The 14,179-nt window shown below is 45.9% G+C and overlaps 1 protein-coding gene across 2 annotated transcripts in view; it reads right to left on the bottom strand.

Annotated features, from left to right (window-relative positions):
* LOC147747160 (sodium/glucose cotransporter 4-like) overlaps positions 1 to 14,179 on the bottom strand; it is a 752,240-nt gene that overhangs the window by 565,088 nt on the left and 172,973 nt on the right. For both annotated transcript variants that reach the window (XR_015307504.1, XM_086952402.1), the window contains exon 3: positions 1,503 to 1,607. Coding sequence is in view for 1 of the 2 variants with exons in the window: in XM_086952402.1 (XP_086808528.1) it covers positions 1,503 to 1,607 (105 nt within the window). In the remaining variant the exon portion in view is untranslated. The remainder of the gene's footprint in view (positions 1 to 1,502; positions 1,608 to 14,179) is intronic.

Raw genomic sequence — 14,179 nt, 5'->3', positions numbered from 1 at the left:
AACACGCAGCCCTGTTTAAGGCCGTTGTTGGTTTGTATCCGCCTTGACAGCATTGAGCCGTCCCCCACCTTAATCTGAATCCAAGTGTCTGTATGTAAATTAATTAACAGCTCCAACAACCCTTTTGGGATACCCCAATCAATGAGTTTTGTCCATGGTAGATTGCGGTTAATGTTGTCGAATGCCGCCTTATAGTCAATATAGCAGAGGTGCAGGGGCATTTTTTTCATCTCTGCCTTATCTATAAGCATACCCATAGTCAGTATGTTTGTTGTTGTCCCCACTGCTTTAACGAAGCCTGTTTGATTAACAGGTATAAGAGACTTCCTCATGGCCCATGCCTTTAGTTCTTCCAGTATTAGACCTGCAAAATACTTAGCATCATTATCGATTAGGGCAACTAGCCAGTAATTTTGATGAAGGCCTCTATCCCCTGCTTTATATATGGGGGCAATGATGGAACCCTTCCAAGTGTCTGGTAAGATGTTAGTGTGCCTGATCTCCCGAAAAAGGGGTTCAAGTGCCACTGCCCAATAGTCCATATCTTGTTTGAAGAGGACGGGCGGAATCCCGTTTGGACCCGGCGTGCCTTCCCTTCTTCCTTTCTATCAGTTCTCCCAGCTGCTCCCTGGAAATACAATATGGTGGGTGTTGCTCATGAAATCCTGATATTCCTCATCATGATAGTACTTCTTTTAGTGCACAGAGTAGGATGAGAAGATGTGCGTGCTTCCATTGTCAGACAGGTCAGTGTTTGGACCATCTTTTGTCTGTTTGTTGTCCTGTTATATGTTCTGCTGGGCCAGTTTCTTTAGTTAATTTCCCCGATATTAAAACAAACATTGCTTGCAGCAACTCAAATCCATGCAATCATCCATACCTTGAAAAACACTTACACAAGCATCCATACCTTGCAAAACACTTACACAAGCATCCATGCCCTGAAAAACACTTACACAAGCATCCATACCTTGCAAAACACTTACACAAGCATCCATACCTTGCAAAACACTTACACAATCATCCATACCTTGAAAAACACTTACACCATCATCCATACCTTGCAAAACACTTACACAAGCATCCATACCTTGCAAAACACTTACACAAGCATCCATACCTTGCAAAACACTTACACAGTGTATCTCTTCACAAGTTCAACACTGCCTCCATTTGCAAACACGGGCACTTTTATGTTGTTTCCTTAGCTAACTTTCTGTCCCAGTTTGACCCTGGCCACTGGAGCAATTATGCCAATCTGGAGCGTTATTGACTGCGGGATAACGTGTCTTATCGCAAAGATAACAGCAACTTTTATATTGTTGTAATTGTACACTTTGAGCACTGACCTGTACATCATGTCCCAGTAAGTCACAAGACACGCACACTGTACTAACAAACACACGCCCTGGTTTGTAAATCAGTTGTGTCCCATTACTGAATAATCAGACAGGCGGCAGGCACAGTAGCCACAATAAATGAAGCCTGGCATAGAATCTTACATTCCACTCGAAGCCTCCGACCGCCAGGCCTCCAGCCGCTGCAGTGCTTGCCATGCCAACGAACAGGCCGCTCCCCACATTGCTCGACATGAGCGAAGCCCCGATCTGCAAGAAAGCCACAGAAGAGAAGAGAGCATGAAGTTTAAACGTCTCTCAGTGGATTTTACTGCATGCACCATCTAGGACCAAGATTGAACAATTACAACAATGCCGTTGCATATTATAGCTTCTGTTCTTGGTATAAAAAACATAACTATGTGAGCTGCAGTAACAATGTATTCGAATGGAAATTGAATTTCAAATTTCAAACATTCGATATACATAAGTATTTATCAAGCACTGACATTGCCACAGGGTCTGGCTTTAAAGGAATGATGACACATAAAGGAGGGGACCCCTCTAACGTTACTTCGAAGTCAGGGAAGAGAGGGGAGAAAAAGTAAAGAGTACTGAAGAAATTCCCTCAAGACCTATATACTTTTAATTACCAACATGATTTGCATATTTCACTTTGTTCACACACAACAATAATCTCAGAACTAATTAATTACATTTCTTTGATATTTTATTTCATCGTTCTTTGTTTTTCATTTGCATTTCTTATAAATTCATCATTCTTTGTTTTTCATTTTCATTTCTTATAAAATATTTTTATCTTTTCTATATATTGTTTTGTGCAAAATACATATTCCAACAAGTACAAAAACAATTTTATAGTAAATAACCCCTGGGCTATAAAAACACAACAATATTAATAGAATTACACTCATACACTATCATTCATTCTAACTTATTCCCATCCACACACTCCATACAGATGCAGTAGCTGAACAAATCTTGATGTCATGTGGCAGAAAAAGATTTTTTCTGCCTAACTTTAAACCATCAGATGTTAAAGATTGGTTCCACGCAAGGTCAAAGGATTTAAAGGAATGATGTACGGTAATGTGAAGCACAACAACCAAATTGTATGGGAATAGATATGCATTTGTGTGGAAGCAAAGAACTATAAAATAATATTGGTGTCGGTTAAATGGTGACAGTTGCACTGTAAAGCCAGACCTAAAAATCCACATAGGTTAATGACTACCCCCTTCCATGTATGCTGCTGCCAAAGATAAAGAAAAAACGATCTAGCTATCTAAGAAATTTTAACAGCATTCAAATGTCATGTGTATGCCCCTAGAAGTTCAAGCTCCGAAAGCTGGATACATAAACTACATGATCACAGCTGTGTGGAGGGCAAGCACTTTTTTGTGGAAGCACACAACTTCTGCCCAATCATCACATGTACACCTGGCTCTCAATATGTGAGGGGAGCCAAATCCCCTCTCTAATGATGATCACATAATCATCTGGCAACAGGTGCGCTGTCAAGCCAAAACATAAACATGACATATGCAGGGTTAGCAAGAGTTGAGCTCTTGATAAATTGGAACAATAGATATTTCTTCTGTGTGATCCATATTTCACTCATTACATTGCATAGGTTTTGCTATTGGATATAGGGCCGTATAATAACATATACACAAATAGTCCTGCAGGTGACACTGTCGCTTGCTCTACCTCCCAATGAAGTATATAACTATACCTTGTCAGGCAGATTTCCGCTAAACCCTGGCTTTGTGCATTGGTGCCAGGCTGCCACGGCAGTCTGGTCAGAAGTGCCAGAGAAGGATGAGACTGGGTTCCCTTTAGAAAAGTTGTGAATATTTTGTTATCCAGCGGCTAATTAATTAGTTCTTCCTGAGCACTGCCATTTAATAGATAGCAGGTGGTAGGAATGAAGGGGGATACTGCAGGAGAGGACGTTACTAGACCAGACCTGCCCTTTTGTCTGTCTCAGTTTACTGTTTTAGGAATGCAGATGACAGCAAGGCGCAGGAAACTCACACCTCATTGTGTCCATGTTGTGGGTGCTTCTGCTAGCAGCAAATGACGGTGTTACCTATTGCACGAAGCATCACTTTTCATAAAGACTAGGGGTGGGCGGCCAGCTACGCTCCGTGCACGGAGTGTGCGTAGTGCCGCCCACTCCGCATTTTGCGGAGCTGGCGGAGCCAGGCGGCACTACGCACGCTCCTCAGACGGAGCGTAGCTGGCCGCCACCCGCCTCCCTCCCGCCCTCTCCAAATACTTTAAAATAAAGGAATGCTATATTTAAAAAGCACTTACCTTGCCGCCGCTGGCCGCCGCGTTCCCCGGGGCTTGTTATCTTCCGTCTTCCGTCTTTATCAGTAATGCGCATGCGCGGGCGGCCGCGCATGCGCATTTTCACGAGAAAATGCGCATGCGCGGCCGCGCGCGCATGCGCATTACTGATAAAGACGGAAGACGGAAGATAATGAGCCCCGGGGAACGCGGCGGCCAGCGGCGGCAAGGTAAGTGCTTTTTAGCATTCCTTTATTTTAAAGTATTTAGGGAGGGCGGGAGGGTGGCGGGTGGCGGGGCTGGCGGCCAGTGGTTTTGCGGAGTGGGGCTACGCGGAGTGCGGAGGTGGGCGTAGTTTCTCGCCCACTTCGCGTAGCTCCGCGAAGCCCCACTCCGCGAACTCCGCCCAGGGTTAATAAAGACTGTGTCTGGAGGGTGGCCTCAAAAGAACAGTTGAAAGTGAACCAACTCAAACAGGCTCTGAAGCTTAAGACAGTGGATACACATCCGGTTTGGAAAATTTGAATTAAAGTGGAATCCAAACCACCCTACTTTATTCCAGTCGCACATTCTACATGACCAAGGAACGGAGTTCTCTAAGCATTATAAACAAAATTTTCAGCAGCAAGTCTGGTTAAGTGTAGTCAGTCACCCACCTGCCCTAGTGGGCTAGTGGTAGAGCATCACTGCTCTGCTGCTGGACTACCCTCTATCTCATTTTATCTTCCTTTCTCTCTGCTTTCGTCTGCCTTTACTGATTTTCCCCCTCATATCTGGTAGTCTAGTGGTAGAGAATCACTGCTCTGCTGCTGGACTGTTTCTTTCTGTCCCTTTCATACTTCTTGCACATCTTACTACTTTTTTTCTTGTTTTCTTCTTTGTGCCCTTTGCCGAGTTTGCCCCTGTGATCTCCTATGGCCTGCCATCCTCTTCCACTGCTACTTTGTCACTCCTTGCGTTTCCCACCTTCCAGCTGTCCAGCCCCCCCCGCACACAACTTATTGGTGGCTGCGCAACAGGTGCACTGCTGGTGCACGGCAGGTGCACCAAAGGCAAGTCCATCGACGCCTGGACTGCGCCCAGTGCCACAAACCCAGGTCCTCAGACCTTCCAGCACCCTCCTCACCCTCAACTCCAGACCCCGTCTGCTACCTCACATCGCGAAAGGACACCCAGGCACCCTTCTGCTGCCAACACTGCAGCTGCACCCTGTCTCACCACTGCACTCCAGCTCCTCCCACCACCCAACTGACAAAAAGCGCACTCGACCTTCTTAGCTGCATTCTCCTCAATGTGCGCTCCCTCCACAAGCATGCCACAGAAATCTGGACCTCCTCGACTCCGTCACTCCAGAGATTGCCTTTGTCATGGCACCATGGACAAACTTGGGGTTATCTGTAAACACTCCTAGGATATTCCTAACCTGTAAACCGACAGAGATAGTATTGGATTTATGATACTCAGTGAGCATACGTATCATAAGCTCCAGGGGGACAAATTTATTTTTTTGTTTCTTGAGAAAAAAAAGGGATTTGTTCGCCTCAAGCTTAAGATGCTCAGTGAGCATACGTATCATAAGCTCGAGGCGGACACATTTCTTTTTTTGTGTCTGAAGTAACTTGAGAAACAAAAAAATAAATTTGTCCGCCTCCAGCTTATAAAACGTATGCTCACTGAGTATACAAATCCAAAACTATCCCTATCGGTTTACAGGTTAGGCATATCCCGGGAGTGTTTACAGATAACCCCAAGTATATTAACAATTTCAGTTATATAGGAACCACATGCTCTAGGCACTGGCTAGTGTTAGGCATGGACATTGCAACCTAAGAACTTAAAAAGTTATCTGATATAATTATGGACATTGAGAAACAAATTCAAGATAGTAACACTGTACCTGAGGCAAAGAAACTCATTGAAAAAGTTCAAAAAATGGTAGAAGAATTCCATTGAACAGAACAAAATAAAAAAAAATAAAGTCAAGAAGGACATTAAATCCTTCACACAAGAGCGAGCCTACCCCTACCTTAATAAATACTTTTACACAAACAGATCAAACAATAGTTACCCCCAGAATTCAACAACAATTTAGTTGGTTTCCCGGATACGTCAGCTGAGTCCTCTGACAACTCTGACGTGGGCGAAGGATCTTGTACTTCCACAAGAAACCCAAACACTCATTTTTTAGGGAGAGAACAATCAGATCCTCCCAAAAGAGGACGCATGAAACAACAGCCCCGCTGGTACAACGCCCCAGGGGAGTGACAGACAAGGCAGAAAATTTACCAATGGTAACCTCTGCAGTGGATTCTAACAACATGACAATCCCCATCTTTCGGTATTCACAGAAGGCATTTAGGAGTCCTAAAGTTAGGAGTCCTAACTTCTGTGAATACCGAAATGAGTAAGTTCATTGTGTGTATACAAAAAGTAGTAAGTGCATTCTGTGAATGCCAAAAGTAGTAAGTAGTAAGTTCATTCTGTGAATACCAAAAGTAGTAAGTGCAATCTGTGAATACCAAAACAGTAGTAAGTTTAGGATTGAGTCTTAAGTTCATTCTGTGAATCGGGCCCTATTTCATCATTTCACTACAGAGAATGGCTATTATTGCCCTACAGAATAGGCATTAATGCACTGCAAAACATGCTGTTATCCTACCGTAGTAAATGTGCATTATTGTACCACAAAATGTTCCCATGGCTGTGCTGAAGAATGTGTCCATAGCTGTATAGAACATGAGTATCAGCAAATATTATCAATCAAATATTCTTTATCTATACTATCATCCCACTCAAATGTGCTTAAACAATCAGAGATGGCGGCACCAGACAGATACACAAAAATAACCACGTGCAGAAATGCAAACAAGAGGGAATCAGACACTTAATTACACATGGAAACTCTGTAAGACAAGCATTTAGACACTGGCACAGAGGCAGACACAGTCATGGTGGTGCCATTTTAGCACACAATGGAGCTAGACACAAAGATCCAGACGGATGCAATCACACAGAGACAGACAGTGTACACACTGTGACAGACACACATATATGTCACAGCCAGAACAAACAGAGATACGGTTATAGCCCAAGAAATATATTAATATGTAAGTAAGTAAAATGTTAGCTACCCAAGAGAACTACTCTCCTCATGGCTATTAAGTAGTTTGGGAACTACTGCAATTGTCTTTTTTGTATAGATGAATTTTATATTAATGATGTAGTAAAATGTAGTTTTAATTTTGTGTAGTAATTTTGAAATTAATGATGCTGCAAAATTTTCTTTCAGATTTAGATTTTGAGTATGTTTTTATTTGGTGATGTAAATGATTATAACTTGATCAGATCAATTACTTACTATTATTAAGTATAAACAGATGTATGACGTTAAAACGCATACTTTTACATCGCATACCATTACAACGCGATTTTTACAACGCAGGATCCTTTACAACGAATGCTTTTACAACTGATGTCATTACATAGCAGATGCTATTACACGCATGCCATTACAACGTAAGTATAGGTAAGCATATCTTTTTAAAAAATGTTTTAATTAATAAATATTTAATTAACTATACCCTTAAAATACCCCTGTACCCAAAACCTATCCCTAATCCGTAAAGCTACCCCTGTACCCCAAAACACAAACCTAGCCCTGAACCCTAAAAATACTCCTATACCCCATAACCCAAACCTAGCCCTGAACCCTAAAAATACCCCTGTACCCCATAACCCAAACCTAGCCCTGAACCCTAAAAATACCCCTGTACCCCATAACCCAAACCTAGCCCTGAACCCTAAAAATACCCTTGTACCCCATAACCCAAACCTAGCCCTGAACCCTAAAAATACCCCTGTACCCCATAACCCAAACCTAGCCCTGAACCCTAAAAATACCCCTGTACCCCATAACCCAAACCTAGCCCTGAACCCTAAAAATACCCCTGTACCCATTACCCAAACCTAGCCCTGAACCCTAAAAATACCCCTGTACCCCATAACCCAAACTTAGCCCTGAACCCTAAAAATACCCCTGTACCCCATAACCCAAACCTAGCCCTGAACCCTAAAAATACCCCTGTACCCCATAACCCAAACCTAGCCCTGAACCCTAAAAATACCCCTGTACCCATTACCCAAACCTAGCCCTGAACCCTAAAAATACCCCTGTACCCCAAAACCCAAACCTAGCCTTGAACCCTAAAAATACCCCTGTACCCCAAAACTCAAACCTAGCCCTGAACCCTAAAAATACCCCTGTACCCCATAACCCAGACCTAGCCCTGAACCCTAAAATACCCCTGTACCCCATAACCCAAACCTAGCCCTGAACCCTAAAAATACCCCTGTACCCCATATGGAGTGATCATCACCTCATTGAGCTTTTTATCACTACGGCAGCTCGCCCTACCGGGAAGCCTGATAAAACATCTTTCAGGCGCCCCTGGAAAAAGCTCAAATTGGAGGATTTCCATTGTGCTCTGACCAATACACCCTTGGTTTATTCGGATGACGTTGAAATCTGGGTATTACACCTTTTGCGCTTGGATTGCTCGAGTGCTCGACCTACTAATACCAGCTACCTGGAGCAGGAACCGTTCCTCCCAGTCTAACCCTTGGTACTCGGAGGACCTCAGGCGATTAAAAGCTACCTGTCGCCAAGCCGAAAGAGCTTGGAGGAAGAGATATGAGAAAGACCTAAAAGTCTTCTACCTGGCTAAGGTTAAGGCTTACCATAGAGCTGTGTGCCGTGCCCGAGCTGATTATTATGCACGGGAATTTCAGGCAAGCTCTAACCCTTCCAAGTTGGTTTTTAAAGTTCTGAAGGAGCTCACAGTGAACAGACTCCCTAATAACGAGATCTGCTCCCTTGCTCACTGTGAGGGTCTGGCCAGTTTCTTTGTGGAAAAGGTTAGCGCTATTTATCGCTCTTTTCCCAAAGCTGACCTGGATAGTACAACTATAACACCTCGTACTTCTCTAGGCTTGGCCACTCTTCTCATACCATCAGAATCAGAGTTTAATCTCTTAGTGGCCAAGGTCAAATCTGGCTCGTCAGACGACCCTCTAAGACCAGCCCAGTTTGTGGACTCAGCGCCCCTCTGCCTTCCTCCCATTCGTCATCTTGTGGAGCAATCCCTAACTATCAGCTCAGTTCTGCCTGCCTGGAAAGCCGCCTGTGTTATGCCTATTATAAAAAAAACGGGACTGGATCCATTGAAGCCGGAGAGCTATCAACCAATCTCTCTCCTTCCATGGGTGGCAAAGATCACAGAGGCCCATGTGAATAATCTTTTAACGAAACATCTGACTTCAGCTCAATTATTGGATCCCACACAGAATGGCTTTAGACCTGGACACAGTACAGAGACGGCACTCCTATATATGGTTGAACACCTCCGCTCTGTACTAGATGCCGGTCAAACGGCGGCACTGGTCCTTTTGGACCTCAGTGCCGCCTTTGACACTGTATCCCATCCCATCCTTCTCCAGAGGCTTAGGGAGGCTGGTATTTCAGGCAGTGCGTTAGACTGGTTTCAGTCGTTCCTATCGGAACGCTCCTTTCAGGTGGTTGTACCACCATTTAGATCTAAATCCCGTGCCATCACTCAAGGAGTCCCGCAGGGGTCGGCGTTGAGCCCCACTCTCTTCAACCTTTATGTTCAACCATTAGCGGAGGTTGCGAAGAGATGGGGTCTCACAATGGTATCCTACGCCGACGATACCCAGTTGGCGGTGGCCCTCAACGGAGATTCCGACCAACTGGCATCCAACTTTGCGGATGGTTTGAGGGCAGTTGCCAGCTGGCTAACGGCCAACTGCTTACAGCTCAACGCCCTCAAAACCGAGGTGATGGTACTGGGAAAACAGCCAGATCTGTGGGGTGCAAACTGGTGGCCCAAGGAGTTAGGACCCCCCCCAAAACCGGTGTCGGAACTAAAGAACCTTGGCGTGTGGCTGGACTCCAAATTTACCTTCTCATGCCACACTAAGAAGGTGGCATCTATGTGCTTTGGCATCTTACGTGGTTTGAGGCCCATCCTCAAATTTTTCGATGCCCCCACTCGCCAGATGGTGGTTCAAGCGAGTGTATTATCTAGACTCGACTACGCCAGCGCATTGCTTCTGGGCGCTAACCAGGCGGAAGTCCTGCGATTTCAACGGGTCCAGAATGCGGCAGCCAGGGCCCTGGTAGGCCTCCCACGGTTCTGCTCAGCTCGCAGCACAATTGCTAAACTACACTGGTTGCCAGTCATCAGACGCATCGAATTTAAAGCATTATGCTTTGCTTTTAAAATTCTGAAATCTGACACTCCCGCTATCCTTCAGCATCTCCTGACTCTTTATACTCCTTCGCGTAGTCTGCGCTCTGCTAGCCAAAGTCTGGCACTTGTTCCCCGATTCTGTAAATGCAGATTGGGCGGTCGATCGTTTATGGTGTTGGCCGCCAAACTGTGGAATGCACTTCCTGTCCACATTCGTTCCCTAGAAAACCTTTTCGCTTTTAGGAAAGCTATGAAAACTTATCTTTTCCCACTGCCCTATTAGCTTCCTATTCTGCTTGTTTGTTATGTTCTTTTTCCGATATAGCGCCAGGACGCCCCTTCGCTGGGGCAGCTGTGCGCTCAAAAATACATTTAACATAACATAACATAACATAACCCAAACCTAGCCCTGAACCCTAAAAATACCCCTGTACCCCATAACCCAAACCTAGCCCTGAACCCTAAAAATACCCCTGTACCCCATAACCCAAACCTAGCCCTGAACCCTAAAAATACCCCTGTACCCCAAAACCCAAATTAAATAAATGTATTAAAAAAGATAAACTTACCTATACTTACATTGTAATGGCATGCGTTGTAATAGCATCTGCTATGTAATGTCATGCGTTGTAAAGGCATGCGTTGTAAAGGATCCTGCGTTGTAGTGGTTGCGTTGTAAAAGTAGTCCGTTGTAACAGTTGCGTTGTAACTGTTGTTTCCCAGTATAAACAACATACACAATGGCGCAGCGGTATAAAAGTCAAACACATGCTGTCAATCAGATGTACATACAGCATGGAACCCAAGTGGCACACAGTAAAGACACAGTGTCACATAATACAGACACAATGACATAAAACACGCACACAGTGACACTGCAGCATACAACACAGATACAGTGAAACACAGATCAAAAGCACAATGACACATAGCATAGAAAACAGTCACACAACACACAGTACAGGGCAGGCGCATAGTGATACAAAGCACATAAGTCATGACGCGCAGCACGGACAGTGTTGGACACCATACAGCAGAGGGATGCAGCAGAGACCACATCACAGCAAAACACACATCTGTGGCATGCACACACCTGTTGCTGCTGAAGACACCACTGCCACACCAACATCTAACACAACTAGAGTGTACCACAGCCACAACTTTACCACCAGACCTCATCCTGGCCTGTTCCTGCCTGTGGAAATGATTATTAATGCTCTGGGAACATTTATCCACAGCCCGGTCTGTTCCTGACTGTGAAAATGATTCCTGGGAACATCTCTCCACAGACCACAGTCAGCCCTGGACTGGTCCTGTCTGTGGATATGATTCATCCCAGTTCTGCGCTGCACCGTTAGTGGAGTGAATGCTGGCCGCAAATCACATTTTAATTTTAATGGTGAGAATGCGTGATCAGGGGTGGAAGTCATTATGCCTCCATGCTGCACTCCTTCCCTCCCTCTGAGACGTCTCCCTCCCTGCTCTCTCACAAGCAGGCTACATCAATATAGCTTTTTTTCTTCTCACTTTTCAGCCATGAATCCGATGCACAGAAGCCACGCTGCTGTGCAATAGGGCTACAAATATTGCAAAAGACAATAGCTTGTTTCTTTTGCACTGATTGACAGAACACTGGGTTTTCTGCCTGGGGCAAAACAACCGCTGCTATTTTGCTTTTGCTGTGTGATTTTCTAGGCTCTCCTCCAGTGAGAATGTCAGCCATTTATAGAAGGGAGCCCTCTACTTGCTCGATGTCTGTTCAGAAACACGGGAGACCCTTACATTCATGCTGTGCTTGTAGAAAGGGCGTGTGTTACCGTGCGCCTCTATAACTCATTTCTTTTTTGGAATAATTGACAACTATTCCACATGCCATAAATAACGTTTGCTCAGTTTTTTCCTTTTGCACATACCATCAGATTAGGCGCTAATCTGATAGTATGTGCAAAATAATTCATTGGGCCTGTAATTTACTTTCGTTTGCCGCGCCCGCCCAATTCAGTCCCCCAGAGGCTGAGTCAGCAATCACAGTAGACTGTGATTAAAGTAGGAGAATGAACAAAGCAGCCAGCCTGCATTTGCTTAGTTCAGTTCTCCTACTTTAATCGCGACCTGGACCCCTCACAATGCGCACCAAATCAAAAATGGTAATCATGATGATGATTGATTCATCACCATAATTAAAAATGTTGATTTATTGCCTGCACCCGCGATGATCCTGTGAGAGGCTGAGCGCTCAACTCAGGCCAGTGAGGCCACCTCACTCTGCACTGCCTCCGCCCTCCGCCCTACTCACAATAAGTCACTCAAATCAAATAAAATTAACTCAATCACTGCGCGCGGTGTGACGCCCGCCCAGTGCCAACTGTGCCCCCATGAATCATCAATTGGTGACGACTGCAGTGGAGGGAAAAACTCACTGGCTGTTGGCGGCAGTCAGGGAGGCTAGCCTAGGAATAATTCAATTATGGCCGCCCACAAACTCCGGTCAAGTGCGCATAGTGCTGTTATCTCAGTAGTGACTCATGATGCTGCAGGCAGTCACACGCCCTTTTAATTGAGCAAGGCCCAATGCGCATTCGGCATGATGACATCAGCCCCACCATAAGAGTGGCGTGCAGACGCGGTGGAGGAGGAGACAGTGCATCATTCAGCGCGCTGGGCAAAGGCACCTCCTCCTGGTTATTGGTTTGCACCGCACGGGTCAATCAGGCTGTGCTGAGATTAGGAGCAATTCTGTTTTTAGAGCATTTAGCTTCAGGTGGTTCCGTGTCAGCCAGCTTTGTGTTTCCAGCAGGACTGAATTGAGGGACTGAATGCTCTCAAGGGAGGCGATCTTCAAATATAGTTGGGTGTCATCCGCATAATTGTGATAGTGAATGCTGGATTATTTCAGAATTTCTGTTAGAGGCTCCATGAACACCCCAGGGCTCATCCTTCAGCCCGAGGCTGTTCAACGTCTACATGGCCCCGCTCTCACAAGTGGCCCGCCGACACGACCTCAACATCATCTCCTACGCCGATGACACCCAGCTCATCGTCTCCCTCACCAATGACCCGCACACCGCCAAAACCAACCTTCACCAGGGAATGAAGGCCGTTGCCGACTGGGTGAGGAACAGCTGTCTGAAGCTAAACTCGGACAAGACGGAGGTACTCATCCTCGGACCCATCCCCTCAGCCAGGGACGACTCCTGGTGGCCGACCACACTGGGAACAGCACCAACACCCACCAACCGTGCACGCAACCTAGGATTCATCCTCAACTCCTCCCTCTCCATGTCTAAACAGGTCAATGCCGTCTCCTCCTCCTGCTACAACACCCTCTGCATGCTCCGCAGGATCTACAAGTGGATCCCGATCGAAACAAGAAGAACGGTGACACAGGCCCTCGTCAACAGCAGACTGGGCTACGGCAATGCACTCTACGCAGGAATCCCAGCCAAACACCTACGATGACTACAACGCATCCAAAACGCCACCGCCCGACTGATCGTCAATGTCCCCGCCGCAGCCACATCATCCCCCACCTGAGAGCCCTACACTGGCTCCCCGTCGACAAGAGGATCACCTTCAAGCACCTCACCCACGCACACAAAGCACTCCACAATTATTATTATTATTATTTCTGAGTTTGTATAGCGCCTGGTTACACTGTCAGTGTGTCCCCGCGCTGTCAGAAGAACTAGTTGCTCAGTCAGTAAGACAAAGGCGGGGCTATTCTTTAGGAAAGAGGAATGTTTTAAGTTTCCTGCGGAAGATGAGCTCCGATGTTTCCAATCTTAGGCTCAGGGGAAGAGAGTTCCATTTATGTGCCGCCAAAGAACGAAAGGATCTCCCCCCCATTCTGGCTCTCTTGTGTCTGGGGACAGCGAGGAGGCCTGCTCCTAATGAGCGGGGTTGTCTGGTTGGCGTGTAGGGGCAGAGGAGGTTCCGAAGGAAGGCAGGGCCCTTGCCATGTACGATCCTGTGACCAATACATAGGACCTTGAAGTCGATCCTTTCATTGATCGGAAGCCAATGGAGTATTTGTAGAGATTTTTTTGAGGCGGCTCGTCTGGGCAGCCGGAGGACCAGGCGGGCGGCAGCATTCTGGATTGTCTGCAGTCGACGCCGACTAGTGTCGTTGGCGCCTAGATACAAGGCATTGCCATAGTCCAGTCTCGAAGTGACAAGAGCATGGACCAGGGTCTTCCTTGAGGATTCTGGGAGCAGGTCCAGGGTCTTACGGAGTTTCCGTAGAATAGAAAAGCACGT

Source organism: Lissotriton vulgaris, chromosome 1_1 (genome assembly GCF_964263255.1).
Source record: "Lissotriton vulgaris chromosome 1_1, aLisVul1.2, whole genome shotgun sequence".
Lineage (NCBI taxonomy): Eukaryota > Metazoa > Chordata > Amphibia > Caudata > Salamandridae > Lissotriton > Lissotriton vulgaris.
The sequence above is the reverse complement of the archived record's forward strand: the minus strand, read 5'-3'. Positions and strand labels throughout refer to the sequence as shown.